Raw genomic sequence first — 18,867 nt, 5'->3', positions numbered from 1 at the left:
ATAGTTTTAAAACTCATTTCTAATAACTGATTTATTTGACCTTTTCCTTGATGACAGTACATATTATAATATTAGATATTTTTCAAGATGCTAGTATTTAGCTTAATTAGTCATTTAAATGCTTAACTAGGTTGGTTACTTAGACAAGACATAACAATGGTTATGTCAGTGGTCTGTAGATAATTGAAAAAATGCTGATTAAAGGGGTTAATACTTTTGACATTAATGTTTATTTATTGTTTTTTTTCCCCAAAAACATTAAAACTGCTTTTATTCTAGCCAAAATACAACAAATAAGACTTTCTTCAGAAGAAAACAATATAAAGGAAATACTGTGGAAAAAAAAATGTTAAACATCAGTTGGTATTATCCACAATATTTAATGTTATTGCTACATTCCATGTGTAGCAAATAGTATCTTGTCAGAGATATAGAGAGATATAAGAGGAGAGTGAGAGATGACCCAGATATTCCTCCCTCACTGCCACCTCTCCCTCTCTTTAGAGGCCTTGAAAGAGATGGAGGAAAAAAGTTACTTATGTCCCACTTTTCAGTGACCTGCTTTTTTGCCTTTCGAGCACTAGAAGGAGAAGTGCAGTAGTCCACAGAGGCGGAAATGAGGACACATCCCTCCCAATATGACAAACTCCTGTGTCCATTCACATCTCTTGTGCTGTATAATGCAAACAGCATCATTCTTATGTGTCCTTATAATAGTAAAAAAAAAAACTTGTAAAACTGTTTTAAGCCTAATCAGATTCTATCATCAGACCTGAACCAGCTTCAGTTTGTGTAATTTTAAAATATAGGTGTTCTTTTCAGACATTATTGATTTTTTTATTTTTATTTTTTTATTATTTATTTATTTTTTTTAGCTTTTTTCACATTTAATGTGTTTGCGTGAGCAATCTGAGATGGATCAGGCAACGTGACATACATAGTAGACCACAAAAGTTACTGTATTTTACCATGTAAATCAAAAAGTGAATGCTTTTATAAGAATTTTAGCTTTTGCTTGCAGTGATGTCTTGATATTTGAATAGTAACTACTATTAATGTGGTTTAAAACGGCAACTACCTCTTCCTATTAAAGTTTAGCAAATCAATTACACAAGAAGCAAATAAAAATTAAATCTGTTGGTCATTGCCAAAGGTATTCTATACCGAAATCCTGAGGGAGGGATATGAAATGAATCAAAAAGAGGTTGGGATATATCAGATGTAATCTGATGGGTTTTCTTTAACACCTGGATTTCTTACAGTTACGATAACCGTGGCACATATTCACATTTTAAATGCTTGTATTTTACTGCATTACTATATTGTACTTAAAAAAATGTATGAATAAAGGCTCAGTTAGTAATCATTCTATTACAAACATTTTATTTATGCTTAAAGGCAATATATTACACTGTTAAAAAAAGATGACTCAACTCAAAATTGTAAGGCAACTTGCTGCAGAGCTTTTTTGAGTTGACTCAACTTTCAACCTGACTACTACATTTGACTCGATTTGAGTAAACTCCGCAATGGCCCAAAGCTGGTTGCCCCACATTTTTTACAGGGTAGTGTGATAATTGTATTTATTGTTTGTGTTTGTTTGCATCTACGTTTGACATTTTTCATTTATCCTGTTAGCCAGCACTCACTTTTTTATACCTGGAGATTTACACATACCTAAATTTAAATAGTTGCTTGAAAAAAATCTTGAAAGTTTAATGCTAAAAAGTTATACACTACAATTCTTATGACTGATTTTAAGTAATGAGAAAGAAAAATTGTACAATGTTCAATATTTGTTTTTCCATGTACAAACACATGAAATCAGTCATATAATAACCTAGAAAAGATATGCCTTAAAAAGTAATTGTCTCATGATTCTTCAAATTCTTCAAATTTGATGAAGATAGCATGCAAAATGAGATTCTTTGAGATTTTCTGAGGCTATATCAGTGTCTTTCTTTCCTACACTGTCAGAGGCACTTTCTCTTAAATGACCTTCCCAAATTAAAATAGTAACAGTTGCTGAACAAAATTGGGCTACATTCACAGTTCATGTATCTTTGGAACGAAGACATATTGGGCTGTATATTTCACACTTGCACTATATACTGTATGCTTTAGGCTAATATTGATTTAAAAAACACCTGTAATTGTCAAGCAAATCAATCTATAAACAAGCTCGCTGTAACCTTAAAGTTACACCAACATTTCCACAATGATCATTTTACATCATAATTTTCATCATTTTCACAATCCACAACTGACTTCATTATAAAATATATATTAATCTTTTTTATATCTTCACAGCATATGATGGTCATGCAGGACATGCTGAAGGACTTCCTGTTGGGGGAACACCTGCTTCTCGTGGGGAACCAGGTAATTGAGGATTCCCATGCTCGGGGCGACAGTCTGTAGAGGCATCTGTCTGTCCAATCACATACTGAGAACTGAACAGACATAAAGTACAGCACAGTAGCCCCGAGCGGTGGTGTTCTGCCATCAAGCACAGCTGTCCACCAGCTACAGGCAAAACTAGAGCTCAATGTGCCCGATGGCAGCTACAAACTCACACGCTCACTACTACAGTACACACCTGTGGGGTTTGGAAACAGAGGGGGACTTTGACTGCTGTCACTTCAGTTCCAAAACATATGGATCGAAAAAAGCCATTAGTTGACTTAACTTAAAAACAACAATAATAAGTAAACCTGTTTCTTTGAAATCTTTCAGTAAACACTTTTTGCTGCTTGTTCAAACTGCTTATTTAAATTAAGCTAAATCAACCCAATTCTTGAGTTTGCTTTGGGACAACATAGTTGTTGTTCAATCCACTTAAATTTGTAAAAGCAATTAAGTTAATATGATCTATTTGTGTTGAAACAACATGAAGGAATTGTGTGGGACCCAGTTTTTTTTTAGTGTGTGAACTACGTGCTTAATTATAAATATTAAGTAATAAGTTTAAGAGCCATGACCCCTCCCCCCTGTCTCAGCAGGGTGTCCACACCTCTAGTCAGGAAAGTGGGTAAGTTCAGCTGTGTTTAGGGGGGAGTGTCGGGGGAGGGAAAGAGGGAAGGATTTGCATAAAAATGGGAATTGCAGTTTAAGGCAAAGCAACACACAGATGCTGGGGAGAAAAACAGTGACTGTTTACATCAGTAATCAATTTTTATGCCAAATTCTTAATTTGTCGACTCTAACTGCAGTTTGGCACTTTCACTTTCATTCAGGAACATTTCATGCATGCCCCCATGACAAATAAGATATTGGATGCGTGTAATTGCTGGAAATGTGTTGTTGTTTTAATGGAGTGTTTGATACCACACACTTTATGGGAGAAAAAAAAACTCTGCTTTTGTCGCTAACTTGGATGCACTCGGTAAGTAGGTAGCGTCAGAAAGCCATGTGCGCATACACTATCTTGTCACAAATTGTGGCAAATTCTACACAATGGTAACAGTTTGATTGAGGTGTTTACCTTGTTCGCTGAGCAGCATTTATAGCTGATCTTACAGCCCATAATATTGTATTGATATTACGTACTATAAACTTAGTAACTAAATCATTTTGACTAAGGTTTGTTTTTAAAAAGTAAAAGAGTACTGTTAACGATACTAACTAACATTGCCATCTCAATAAACAAACAACTGATCATACACTTACTAAATCTGTAGAGACAGGACAATCAACATGAACTGGAACAGTGTCATTTTTTAAAAGTAGACGAGTGGCAAATCCGGATTTCACCATTCCTAGGTGCGAAAAGCTCTCGGGTAAAAAATGTTCCTTACAAACATATTTCTATCACGTGTTAGCAGACCACTGTATTCCACACGGGAGTCCAGCTGTGCTCTTATAGTGGGGAAATGAAAACAACCTTCGTTGCAGCACATTTATAAAATCAACACTGACGACCCATGTCTCCAAACAATTCTTCTTCCATTTGTTTTAATTACGGTTGGCAACACAAGGTTGTGTGTTCCGGCCAGCTATGTGTCCTATTTAGACTTTACCAGAGAAGAATGCTTGATTCCACGGGATTTTTAATTAGGCACTATAAATTCTACCTGTTATAACTCCAGTTAACCAACAGGATCACTCAGTAAGTCTAAAGTGATACCGCTCTGGATATGCACATCAGTATAGCATAATTTCTGTGACACTGTACAACAATAATTACTATTTTTAAGTTACTTTAAGGGTAGGGGTAGGCATTAATAAAATACAATTTATTGGGTAATTGAATTAGTAATATTAATAATACTCTGTAATATTAGTTTTTACATTACTTTTAGGGTAGATGTTAATAAAATATAATTATTGGTAAATTTAATAAGTAATATAAATATTTTTCATTGACTACTGTATTCCTTCTAACAACAACCCGGTTCTTAACCGGCTTTCATTGAAAAATTAATGACTTACAGCTACTTCGGATTTCGGTGTGAACACATGGTTATGTTAATTAGGCAAGTCATTGGACAACAATGGTTTGTTATGTTGCTAATCAAAATGAAACCTTAAAGGGGCTAATAATATTGACCTTAGCACTTTTATTATTTATTATAGGAAATTGTGAAAAATGTTAATGACTTGAGAGATATTCCAAAAAATATACAACTGTCTTAAACTGAGTTTTTCTGTAAAGTTTTTAAAAAATCCTCTCACTTTGACTTTTGTATATCCAAGGTTTTAATTGTTTAATTATAGCCAAGTTGTAAATGCAATTCCCTAGTTGGGGACTGGTTTGTTTGCGTAAAAGTTTGATTCTGTACGGAGATATTGTATTCTATTCTGAAATTTAAATAAGTAAAACTGTTAATCACTAAAAAGTAAAAATATCAACGCCACTGCTGGTCACATCAGCTATAGACCACTCAATGTGATCATGTCATTGGCCCATGAACATTTCCTGCTTCTTATCGAACTATTTCATATTAACAAGAGACATTTCAATCATAATGTCCTCCGACACTCCCCCCTAAACAGAGCTGGGCACGCCCACTTTTCTGACTTTTTCCAAAGTAGAGGTGTGAAAACACCCTGCTGAAACGAGGGGGTTTCATGGCCCTTTAATATTAAAACAGCCATCAAAACACTATTTATCAATATGTGGCACTCTTTTTGGATTTCTGGAAGCTATAGAAATGAAAAATGTAAAACAGGAAATACATTGGGACCATTGTTTTTGTTTGCAACCCGTCAAAATGGTCTATATGACATTATACAAATAAGCTGATTTGTTGCTTAAGACATTTCTTCTTATTATTATTATTAATGCTGAATACGCTTAATCAAAACACAAACCTTTCAAATATTATAATTAACATTATTATCAATATTTTTTTCACAAATAATTAAATAGTCAGGTTTATTAATATAGAAAAATAATCTATCAAATGCTCTGTTCACACTAGTTGTTGAACCTGCAAAAAAATTGTGGTATTTACCCGTAAATAGACGCTTGAATATTTTGAGTTTACTCACTTCATTCCTGCGTCAAATCCACTTCATTTGCTTGTCAAATTCACTTCACAATAGACCGGAATTGCATCATGGGCAGGGCTTCTCTAGCTTCTCTAACGGTGACTCTAGCTTAGTTGCTATATGGCTAACATTGACTTTATTGAGAGAATAGCTGTATTTGTGTGCTTTAGGAAGGCTGATAAACTGCGTCGATTCATTTGAAGCCGTGTCTTGAGTCCACTAGATCCATTTAGAGGTGCACCCATCTCCAAGTTCATAAACTCCTCAAGAAACTATACTTGGATTATGGAAGCTTTCAGCGGTGCTTCCGACTGAGCTGAGCCCAGTTTGATCAGCTGTTGTTCGGGGAGAATTTTTATCCCTAGAGACACCAACAACAGGCACTATGTCTTAATCACACCCTTTCAAGATAACGCTCATGAAAAGTTATTGTGGCAAAAATGTCAGCTGAAGTTCAGATTTTCCAACTTGAGCTAAGCATGTCAATAGCCCAAAACTGCTCCTCGTGCCGCTTCATTCGTGTGAATCGCGTCATTCACGCGAATTACATCATTTGTGTGTCTCACGCCGCAAGACGTCTATTAACATCTTTGCATTGACTAAACATGTAAATCACTTGCGCTTGATGCTGCTTTCGCGTCTGGTGTGAACACAGCAAAAGAGATTTTGAAGGGAAAGAAGTGGAATGTTATGTTATGTAACTCAATCCCCTGTATCCAATTGATCAAGCAATTCACTTGCTGAATACAAAACTGAAGGGAAAATGGCCCAAGAACAAGTAGGTACTAAAGATAGTTACAGTAGAGGCCTGGCAGAGCATCACCATGGATAAATAGACTGCAAAGAATTTGCAACCAAATATTAAAAGGTAAAAGTTTGATTTATGATTATTATTCTGTCCCAATACTTTTGGTCCCTTAACAAGTGGGAGGCACACATGGAAACTGTTGTAATTCCTACAGCATTCACCTGATTTTGAAATTAAAGCTGACAGTCTGCAGGTCAACCACAGATTGTTTGTTTCATTTCAAAAGAAAGTCAGAAATGTTAGAATTGTGTCGATCTCCCAATATTTATGGACCTGACTGAAATTCAATGATGGGCTAAAAAATAAAAAAATAAAAAACAGAATCTGCATTTTTTTATTTTTTTGTGTATTTGTGTGGGTGCTGATTTTATGTGGGCCTACATATGACTAATATGGGCTATTTTTATTGTGTTCTTAACATAAAATAACAAAACAGTAACCTCTTATTCATCATCCTGATGTTCAGCCTTGCATCTCTTTTGATGCTTGACACAGTTTTTTTTTTAAATACCATTCAGAAAGATGTGGGCATGAGTATATGATGGCCTGATATTTTCATTTATAGTTGATTTTGATCTTTTAATCTTTTCACAGGGTGTTGGGAAAAACAAGATTGTTGATCGATTCCTGCATCTCATGAACAGGCCGAGAGAGTATCTTCAGCTCCACAGGTAAACCCTTGAGATCTCCTCAAATAAGCCTCCCCAGAGAGAAACACCTATTATCAGAAACTATTCTTTTGTAGACTCAATTAGAAACTGGTTACGAGGCCACACCGGGAATGACCCATATCCACTGACATCACATCCAGCTTTTTTTTTCTCATGCCAGAATAACTAATGTTATTCGGTATGAATAAAGCTGAAGAAAAGAAGGGACACGTTAATGTATCAGTAAGATACACGAACACGGGTGCATCATAGGAGTGTTTTCCACTTGAAGGAGAAACTTCGGGTTGTAGACTCACCAGAGTGCCTGGAAATAAAAAAAGATTTTCGCTCTGAGACTGAAGTGAGCTATTTTAATCCTGTAAAAAATTAGGACACCTGTAGACAGGGCAGAGGGTACTTTTAAGTTGTACTTTTGCCTTTGAAGAGCTACAATTAAAGGACAGTTCATTTAAAAAAAAAAAAGGAAAAGAAAAATCTGTCATCATTTATAGATCCTTCAGGTGTTCCGAAGCTGTTTGAATGTTTTTAGTTCTGTTCTACACAAAGGATGATATACTGATGAATGTTGGAGAAAAAACTGCAGCTTTAAAAAAAAATACTAAATAAAAAACATTCTTCAGAATCTTTTGTGTTCTACAGGGGAAATAAATTCATCACCATTTAAAACCGCTTGAGTGAAATACTCCCTTTTTTTGATTAACCGTCTTTTTAAAGGAGCATTTTTGCCTTAATTTACTCATTTAAATTTTGTTCTGACACTCTTATTAGTTTCTATCATAACAAACGTGATTGCTGGATAAACTTAATGTCAGAGAGCAAAGCGTGATCCTAAAACTGGAGTTATTCCTCAGTTCCCCGTCCAGGCCTTTATAATTCTTCCTGCTTGTAAAATAAATTTGATAACCAGTATGTAAATTAGCATCCTGCAGATTACATTTTAAAAAATAGTGCAATTTATGTGATGTGATTCTACAAATGGGATGGCTTATGTTCATTACTGCTGTAATAATAATTGAAATAGGAAATGAAGATGTGACATAAGCCACAGTTTTTAAAATATCTTTAAGTGTTTTAAGTATATTCACAACTTATTACAAGGATCTTAAACTGTATTGTTCAAAGTGTTTTATTCCAAAATGCATATTTTTTGGTTCAGCAAGGGTGAATGAAATTAATGAAATGTTATAGTAAACATATTTATGTACAGTCAAGCCTGAAGTTATTCATACCTCTGGCAAATTCTGACTTAAAGTAACTGTTATTAAACCAGCAAGTTTTGTTGTTTTACAAGAAATGGTACAGGCTTCTCACAAAATATAATAAAATAAGGGGAATAACTATTAATTACATCGATGAATTTGCTCTTCAGTGTTTGGGCTCTTAGTAATGATTTTAAACCACACTGAACTGAGCTAAACTGAACTGAACTTAAACACTTAAAAACTGAACTACTTTGTTCTAATTACTATGACCATTTATGTGAAGCTGCTTTGACACAATCTACATTGTAAAAGCGCTATACAAATAAAGTTGAATTGAATTGAGCATATCAGCCTTTATTTACATTTGAACAAAAACTCAGAATTTGCAAGAGGTGTGAATAACTTCATGCTTGACTGTGTATACTTCCACAAAAATAAGCAGCCCTGTCTTCATTATTACTACTAATATTAAGTATTTATTGTTTAGCAAAATCTAAATCAGCATATTTGAAAGTCACATTGAATACTCGTGTATAAAATACAGCTTTACCATCACATTTAATGCAATTTACTTTTTTTTTTTTAAAAGACCTCTTTCAATTTTGAACTGTACTGTTTAAATTCTTAAATAAAATTATTTCATTAATTATTCACCCTCATGTTTTTTTAATGTCCTGAGACCTTCGTTTATCTTCGAATTACAAGTTAAGATGTTTTAGATGAAATCCAAGAGCACGCTTTTGATCCCAATGATCCACAGACTGTCAAAGTCCAAAACATTCCAAGTTACTTCAGTGGTTCAACTGGTATTCAGTTCATCTTTATTTCTATACCACTTTTACAATGTAGATTGTGTCAAAGCTGCTAAACATAGACGTTCTAGCTCTAGAATTTTCAGAGTTGAAGTTCAGTTTAGTTCAGTTCAGTGTGGTTTAAATTTCACTGCTGAAAGTCCAAACACTGAAGAGCAAATCCATCAGGGCCTACTCACACTATGCTATCTGTACTGTGCCCTGGCCCGTTTTCTGGATCGTTTGAGAAGTGTGAGTGCTCTGAATTGGGCGCGGTTCACGTAAGCTTTGGCGCCAAAGCCCGAAACTGAAAGCGAGACGTGACTTTAAAGGGGCTGTTTCATATGGATTTATTAATCATTCTTACTGTTCAGTGAACGCAAACTGCCGTTGTTTATTAAAGATGCAAACTCCTCACTGCACGACAGCTGCGCGGCTTCAGCAGACCTCCTCATTCCTGCAGCAGGAGGACTTTATGACTGTTTATGAGCGCCAAAAGTGGTGGATCTGTTCGGCAAAATATCTGACTGTGTGTCCCCGCATCCCTAAGGACTGTTTGGCGAAATATTTGACGGCATATCAAACGACTGAAACGATATAACTAGAGAAATCTCCACTGTGCTGCTGAGTGAGAGAGCGCTTCTCACTGAACAGCCCAGCAGCGATGACGTTAGCGTGCCGAAGCCCGTTTGTGGTGTGAGCGCGGGCCGTCAGGGGAGACAGGAGGGGGGACAAGCGTGCTTTGGCCTGGTTCTAGGCAACTGTACCTAGTGTAAGTACAGCCTCAATGTGCAGCTCCACAAGTCCCAACCAAGCAAGCCAGTTGCAACAAGTGAACAAGAGAACAGGCTCAGTTGGGGATGACTGTTTGTCCTCTGGGCAAACTTGTTGTGCAGAGCTGCAGTCTAGGCGCCGGAGGCTGGAGAACGCAGGATGTCCATCGTGGAGAAGCTGCAGGTTTGAGTAGGTCACTGGCGGGTGTACAGGCTGGCCCACGGGATCAGTGCAAACACTCGTCTGTCACTGGGGTCTTTCAGGAATCAGTCTCATGCTCTCCATGACTGCCACAACATCTGCTCAGGACATGGCCTGATCTTGGATTATGCAGACTTTGGGATAATGAGCAACAGACTAACATAGGCGCAGATGCCGCTCAAATCCTTATGTATTTTTTGTGTGACTGAATTTGTAAAAAAAAAAAAAAAACTTTTTCGCCAAAAAAACAACAACTTTCTTCTGCATCAGTTCATGGTCTTTGTTTTCCATAGGGTGTACAACATATTGCTATTAGAATCAGCAGCGCAACATGCAAGTCTTGTATCACCTTTAGTGAATGCATAATCTGATGCAAAGAACATAAGTTGATCTTTTTTGGTAAACAAAAGTGATCTTGGAGCTTCGTTTTTTAGAGATTACAGTTGTATACAGACAATGTTTTGACAATGTTTTTGGTTCATTTTCTGGACTTTGAGTATCTCTTGACTATTGTTGTCTAATGAGGATTGGAGAGCTCTTGGATTTCATCTAAACATCTTAGCTTGTGCTCCGAAGATGAATGTGATTCTCAGTGGTTTCGAACGAAACGAGAGTAATTAATTTTTTAGTTGAACTATTCTGCCAATTTTGTTTGTGAGGATAGACTGATTTGTTGTCGTAATCTGATCCTAATCTAGGCAAGGATCAATAATTTGGAATTTTGTTAAAAGATGTCACCCTTCTATAAGGTTAAGAGGTTGATGTTATCTTTAAAAGTTTTTTCTTGAAAGTTAAACCAAAGTCAAACTCCAATGCATTATGGCCTGGTTAGCGATTATGGAGCTCTTAAATTAGACTAAAGTAATCACTTCAGGGATTCTCCGTTCCTCTAAATCCATAGAGATATGGGTCACATTTTCAAACCTGCACAGGAACTTGAGAGCGTTCTGTCCATCACACTGAATTTAGGTCAGTTTACTTATGAATATGAATCCACAAAATCATCTCTCTCTCTCTGGAGATGTTAACTGTGAACAAAGTCACCATTCACATGCATGTTTAACGACAAACACAGTGATAAAACCCTTTTCTTGTCCTTCAACAGAGACACTACAGTCCAGACCTTAACCCTGCAGCCCTCAGTGAGAGATGGAATCATCATCTACGAAGACTCTCCATTGGTCAGTATTCCCCTTTGACATCACAGCTCTAGTGATCTGCCTACACACACATTGATTTGCACTTTGTCAAAGACTCTTTATTCTAAAAATGGGGGTTTTCAAATTTTTGGGGGCTGAAAGTTCTCTAAAATCATTTTCATGTATGCGTATACTCTGTATTAGATGTGATTTTCATTATCATAGGACTTTGATACACAGTACTGTATTTTTCCAAGCACTATACCAGCTTTGTTTGCCTAAATCTTTTGCATGATATATAATCTATCAGTCTCTATTAAAAACAAACTAAAAATATAGGACATACATACAAAAAACAACACATTTCCTCTACAAGCAAAAGGCTGTGTTAAATGTGACTGTTTTGTTCTAATTGTCCTGCCATTTTCTGAAATAATTTGCTGTGTGTCAGGCTTCTTTAAGCACTTTTTAGAGCTTTTCTTTAGGTTTAGTCTCATATCTATCTTTTTCGGTCAAGTGGATCTCAAACAGCCTCTATAATATTCAGTTCTGGACATTGTGGAGGCCATTATGACTGTCTGTGTTTCATCAGTTTCTCCAAATAGGATTTTACTGCAATTTATGGATTATTGTCATGCTGAAAGTGAAAACTCCTGTCACCACTATAACCACTGAAGTCCATTTTCAGATGGAAAGGCATAATGAATTAAAACCTATTGTTACGTGTTTATGTTGTTATATTAGATAAGACGTAAAATTTCAGAACAGCTGATCTGCATTAGGTCAATCAACTTTGAGTAGACCAACTCAGAGTCAAGCGCGCACACCACAACTATAAAAAGGCATTATCAATGGAGCACAGATATTACGAGTGACAATGGCAACATCTGAAAGAGATCAGCATTCCTTTCTCCAGCTGAACTTAATGTGCTCATGCAAAGTTATAGCAAATATGACCATATATTTTAAAAAGCAACACCACTGCATCAGTGAAACAGAAACAGCGTGAAAACATGGCTGCTCAAGTTAGTGCGTAATTTTACATTAAAAATTCTTAATTTAAGTATAGTAAATTAGTAATGTAATGTGTGATGTTTATTAATTTTTTTACTTGGAAAAAGTTGGCCGTAACTTTGAAGTTGTCTCAGATATAATTATATTAAATTACATAAAATAGGCTACTGCATAGTCTCTACAACAAATTTGACAAAACAAGAATGCATATAGGCTAACTTTAACTTAACGTTCAGTGGAAATGTTTAATTTAAGGTTCCCACTTTTACACACGTTGATCAGTTTTAATACATTTAAAAGTGTGCTTGTGTGTCACCTTTTTATTGATCAAGAGGTAGAGGTTGATATTACATTTAGAATATAAGCAGAACTAAAAAATTGTTTTTAGAACAAATTATATTCCCATTAATCAAGTGATGGATGTCGAAGGTCAGTGAATTTAAGATAATTATTCATTAGAAAAGGACAAGTAATTCTCATACGTGACTTGGTTATTTGTGTGACTGAAATGTAAGTAATGGCTTTTCCATCCAAAAATATTGAGTTTATGCGTAAAACTGGAATAACGCATAAAAGATAAGTGGATAAAGCAGCGTTTCTATCCAATGAATTAAAGATAGTAAAATCATCTCTTCCTGATTACCTGACACCAAATATCAAGAGTAAAAACAGAATTTATTGCAGTAGCAAGAAGAAGAAGAAGCTGTGTCTATCTTTTTTTTTTTTTTTAAGTTAAATAAAACTTAAAGGCCTAAAACTTTTGCACAGTACTGTAAAATTAGCTTTTATTAGGGACCGAGCACCTACGGTGTGTAGGCCCTATTGGAATTGCTCAGTTTCTTCTTCTTCTCAAAAACGAATAGCATATTTGAGGGATCTTAACATTATCAAACTCACGAAACTTTGCACACGCACCAGAAGTGTTAAAAATTTAAGTTTGTTATAGGTTTCGCAAGTTGGTGTGGCAAAACGACTCTACAGCGCCACCTATGCACATTTGACGGAGTGGCCCCCTACGTTTCACACACATGTGCGAAAATTGACACGCACATCAAACATGCTGAAACCTACAAAAAAGTCTCTTGGAGTGAAATCTCAAACACAACAAGTCAGATATTTTTAACTTCCTCTGTTGAAAAAGTGCGGTTTTGGCATTTCCAGGTGTTGTACTTTAACAAACTCCTCCTAGGGATTTTGTCAGATCAACACCAAAATTGGGTATTGTCATCTAAAGCCTGGTTTATACTTCTGTGTCAAGTGACCGGCGTAACCCACGGCGCATGCAACGCGCGTAGCTGTGCATTCATATTTCTGCGCGCTGTCTCTGTTGGTCTGCATTAACACTTCCGAAACACTAGTTGGCAGTGAGGTGTTAATGTTCCTCTGTGCTGAGTTTCTTTGCTGCTGTTTTGTTTTTTCTGAACGCTGCCTGAATGTAAAAGTAGCTCAAACTCCCTAATTTTGAGGCTGGAACTGGCAGACATGCAACAAATTGAAATATGAGGTAAACACAAAACAAAACTTTCAATCCGGAGCTCTTTCACGGGATTCCACATGTAAACAATCGCTTCATCAGGCTCGCGCGGCTCTCGGTCCCATCCTTAATCATCAGTGCTACAAAGTCGACCAATCACAGAGCTTGCGTCAACGTGTAGGCTGCGCCGTAGCATTCGCATGTGCTTGATGCAGAAGCATAAATCAGCCTTAAGAAGATCTATAGTTTTTGTCCAAGGGCGTGTCCGTGGTGGCCTCACAAACATTGTTTCACCACAAAACAGGAAGTTGTTATAACTCAGGCATGCATTGTCTGATCTGCCTCAAAATCCACACGTTTGATGAGTGCTGACCTGAACACGTTTACATGCCAATATCAAGTTAGTCATAGCGCCACCTATTGGCAACATGAATTGACATGTTTCAGTGTAACAAACTCTTCCTAAAAATGTCATCAATCAGCACCAAATTTGGGTGGTGTTATCCGAAAGCTCTTGCAATGATTTTCGCAAACATCTAGAATTTACGTTGAAAGGTGTGTGTGTTGGCGGCCTGACAAACCTCACTGTTTCGCCTTGAAAAAGCAAGCTGTTACATCTCAGGCTTACTAGGTCCAGTCTACCCCACATTCCACATCTTTAATTATAGTACTATACTGAAGACATCTACTATGTCATTCTGAGGCCACCGGGGGGTAATGAACCTGAGTGTGAGGTCCCTTTCATTGCTGCTTGCAGCTTTAATATTACTGTTGTAATTATTAAAAGTCAATTAGTGAAATATGTTACTATATTTACCTAAAAAAATCCTCATTTCTAATCAAGTTCACAATTTCGGGTTTTTCCTTTCATTTCCCCTAAAATGGAATGACATGCAGTACAACAAATCCATAACCAACACTAAACCATATCCATTATTGATGTAAAATAAAGGAAAATGCTTAAATGTGATAGACTCAATCCTAATTAATCTTCCCCTTAGCCCTTGAAACAGAGTGTGAAGGGGAGGGCTTCAAAATTTACCCCTAAGAAATGGTACAGCACTACAACACCTGCACTAGTCATCATATGTCATTGTGATCTCTTGCTTCATATGAGATTGAGGATGGCGACTGCTGTAGTTATTCCAGTTGTGTTATTGTTTGGTATTTATCTTCATGAAATCACTGAAGGCAAGGATATCATGTTATCATAATGATATAGTGTGGCAATAAGCTCGTAACTGTACTGTGCATTGTGGCCATATTGATCAACACAAAAACAACATTAAGATGTAAAAAGGTCATTCTCAGCGACTAGACTTTTCTGACAATTATTTGAGTGTCAGAATGTTGTGGAACTGCTATACAGAAGTTATTATTAGGGATTATAGGTAGCAAAATTTAGCGTTTTTTATTTGAGCTTTTTGTTAAAGCATGACTGGAGAACATGAACATGGTTATTAAAGTTTATAATGACAAAAAATAAAAAATTTTGCATCTCCTTCCGTGTGCAGCCATCCTGCCGTTGTAGATTGTGTATTCTAGGAAATTTTCTTACGGTTTGGTTTCGAGTGTGGTCCTAAAAAATCTCAGTTTTAAGGGGTATCCAGCCCTTCCTCTTAGGCCTACGCCTTCAAGTTAAAGAAATTTGGGACACCCCTTCACGTGAACATGCAAAACAAGTAGTTGGGGTAAGGGAAAGGGCTAAGAGGTAGAATTTGGAATGGACCTTGATTGTTGCTAATTCTTGTTTACGGTATTGTTAAACATTTTAAACAATAACAGTTGACAATAACAACTGTTAAAAACTATTAGTTATCACTTAAATAGTTAATTCATTAGTAATTAAGTTATGGTAACTAATAACTTTTAACTTTTCAGAATGTGTTGTAATGCAATGTGCACCTTTTGGAAAGCTGCTTTGAAACAATAATTATTGTAAAAAGTGCTATACTGAATTAAATTCAATTGTATTGAATTAAACAGAGTTGACATTTTCCACCATTTTGTGCTTTAGCTCAAGATGCTAACCTCAATTACCACATGGCTTATCTAAAACAATATTGCTAACATTTCCATAATAATATTGTTACTAAAAAGTGCATGAGAAATTCACTAAAATATCACAGTAACAGAGTTGACAATTAACCTACGATTGGTTTATCTTAAACATTTGAATACAAATGAATGAGAGTACAATAAATAACATCCCCCAATGCCTTCTGCTGTTTCCAGCCAGAGGAGGTGACGTTGCTTGCATCGCTATCAGTGCTTGAAATATTGTTTTGCCTTTTTATAAACGAAGTCACCGAGTTGACAAGAACCGTATTGCTATTTGTGTCCAAACCTACAGTGAGCTCTATCAGGGTTTGTGTATGTGTGTATGTACAATTCTCCACCTCTCAGTGTGTTTCTGGGCGTCTTGTGATCTCCTGAAACTCAGCCATGTGAAGTGTAAACTTTGCATAGTGATATTTATACATCTATCAGCAGATGGTCCAGACCACTGCTTCAGCGAGGACAAACACGGGTTGCCAGCTCACACCCAAAGGACGGCGCGGTGGAGATGAGGGGGGGATGTTAAAAATTAATGAATGACCTCGAGGACAGTGTTTCTAATCCTCATTTCTGAAGTCAGCCTGTTGTTTTTGTTAGCGCGATGGCACCATTTAGATGTGTTGTTTGTGAAGCAGGGTCGCGGGGTGTTCGCTGCAGAAGGCTTTTAACCAAAGATCTGCTCGATACAAGGTGGAGGGAGATGAAAAGCAGACTGTGACTCCGAGTTTGGCCCCTCAATTAGCACCCCAGCGGCAGCTCTCAGGGTATAAATAGGCGTTCGGCTTCAAGCCCCTTTCTGACGCCTCATCTGATATCAATGCTTCCAAATGGTCCTGCATTGTTACCGGCAAGATGGATAAAAGCAATGAGAAAACACCCCTCGTTCCCCACAAACCACCTTTCAGCTGTGGCTTGTAAATAACCGGCGCTAATGTCACCTACATGTCAGAGGTGATGAAAACACGGCTGTAATCTTCAGCTCTCCATTAACCGCACTCTTCGCTGCTGTTTTGGAATAAAGGTGCGGAGCTGAATGGAGAGTTGAATAGTTTTGATTATGAGCAGTTGAAAGGCAGCCTTGGAAAACATGACATGCGGGATGCTCTTATTTCACTGCCTATTCAATCTCTGAATATATTTTGGTGTTTTGATTTCATTGATTGGCAAAATATTTTATAAACTTTAATAAACTTATATAAACTTTTATATAAAAATGTTGGTTGGTCGATTTAATTATTATTATTTAAATATGCTTGAATTTTATGTGCATTTTTAAATTAAGAAAATCCTTTTTATGGAAGTGAACATGACAAAATAATAACACAAACTGTAAATTCCAAAAGTTTTGGAGCTGTACTGCAGAATTCAAAATATAAAATTGCCTTGTATTTTATTCACGTGTATTAAAATTTACATTTGGAGAAGTTACACTAGACTCTGACACTTTGAAATTTAACTCCACAATTGTTGCTTAACATTTTAAGGTGCACTACTTGAAAATTTGATTTTTTGGCCCAAATCTTGGATTGAATAATATACTGACACAACTCAATAAATATTGTGATAACTTATGATAACGATAACCTTTGAATAAAAGGTCAACCTTGTGTTTATAATGCCTGAAAAAGGGTTAATATTACTGTGTATTTTTTATTTGTTTCTTTAAAAAGCCTGTGGTATAGCTCCAGATAACTTAATAATATACTGTACAAAGTAAAACCATGACTATTTTGGAATGTTTACATTTGCAAAAAGTTAATTTATTTTATAAAGATGTCACGTTCAGTTGAGCACGGACTCAAGTGCAATACAAAAGATGGGTTTAATGATTATAAAATAAAGCAAAAAGGCAACAAAAAGAAGCCTGAGGGGAAAAAAAAATTGCAATAAACAAACTCTGCTGGTCTGGCACGCATCACGGCTGGGCAAGACAGGACATGACTCCACTGGACTAGCAACGTATGACGAACTGGCTCAGAACAGCAGACAAGAGGAGACTATAAAGAGAAAGCATTAACAAACAAACAGGTGAACTAGAAAACAAATAATGGGTTAACAAGGTGGGTGGGACCAGACAATAGACAGAGGAGCACATGACTTAAAGAAACAACACAAGCCATGTGCTCATGTAAAATAGGACTAGAACATGCAGACAGTTAGAGAACTCATTACATGCAACTTCATATGAAACACAACACTAAAGCACATGACACATGTAAACATGAACCATGCCTGAACTAAAGACACGAGTACATGAAAAAAAAAAAAACACTTACCGTGCACTGACACATCAATTTTCATACGTGCATGTTCTATCCCAGCGCCAAGAAAAAAACGAAACCAGCTAGACTGAGAATGAAACAGCGTGCTGCAGACAGAACAAACACAAATACCAGCACAAGAGCATCTGCGTCAAGTCGCAAGTGCTGCCGAGACGACGCTTGTACAAAGACGAATACAATACAGAAAATGAATGCTCGACCTGGGAATACTCAATGGTCCAGTTCACAAACAGGGCTTAGATTAAGCCAGGACAAGGCTTTAGTTAAATTAGGCTATTTAAGCCAAATTTATAAAACTGGCCTTAGTAAAATATATTACTGGTGTGCACCTGGAGAAAAATACACTGATGTATTTTAAGACATCTCACTGCGAGTTATTTTGAGTTGAGACAGCTCAAACATGCAATTTAATCTTATTGCCTTAAACCTTGTTTGTGAAACCGGTGGAATGTGTACTAATTTACACATTGTAGAAATCTTTATTTAGGTACTTAAACTTTTTAAATGCTGACTAGACTATTTAATCCTTTGCACACCTAGTCTACATTAATTTGATGGTAAATGCACACAAATTCATTTATAATCTTATTTTTATTTTAAATTTTTAAAACTGAATTTGTTCACTTGATGGCAAAGGAAAAAAAAAATTGTGGAGTCTTTTAAGCTGTAGTGTCACAATCCATGCTATCTAAAAACCTTTCTTAATACAAAAAAGTTGCTCTGCCTAATGTTTTTCTGAAAGCTGAAATAAATAAATATTTTTGAAGATTATTTGAATTACAAGGTCATAAGAACTATTTATAAGTATTTATCATTTGTTAATTCATTTTCTTTTCAGCTTAGTACCTTTATCAATCCGGGGTCGCCCCAGTGGAATAAACCGCCAACTTATTCAGCATATGTTTTACGCAGCGGATGCCCTTCCAGCTGCAACTTATGTCTGAACTGTGGGGGAAACCG

General features: G+C 36.3%; 1 protein-coding gene across 2 annotated transcripts in view; it reads left to right on the top strand.

Annotated features, from left to right (window-relative positions):
- vwa8 (von Willebrand factor A domain containing 8) overlaps positions 1-18,867 on the top strand; it is a 246,717-nt gene that overhangs the window by 71,528 nt on the left and 156,322 nt on the right. For both annotated transcript variants that reach the window (NM_001128338.1, XM_073912021.1), the window contains 3 exon segments: positions 2,311-2,382; positions 6,896-6,972; positions 11,046-11,121. In NM_001128338.1, the coding sequence (NP_001121810.1) occupies positions 2,311-2,382; positions 6,896-6,972; positions 11,046-11,121 (225 nt within the window).

This window comes from Danio rerio, chromosome 9 (genome assembly GCF_049306965.1).
Source record: "Danio rerio strain Tuebingen ecotype United States chromosome 9, GRCz12tu, whole genome shotgun sequence".
In the NCBI taxonomy this organism is placed as follows: Eukaryota; Metazoa; Chordata; class Actinopteri; order Cypriniformes; family Danionidae; genus Danio; species Danio rerio.
This window is presented reverse-complemented; position numbering and strand designations above follow the sequence as displayed.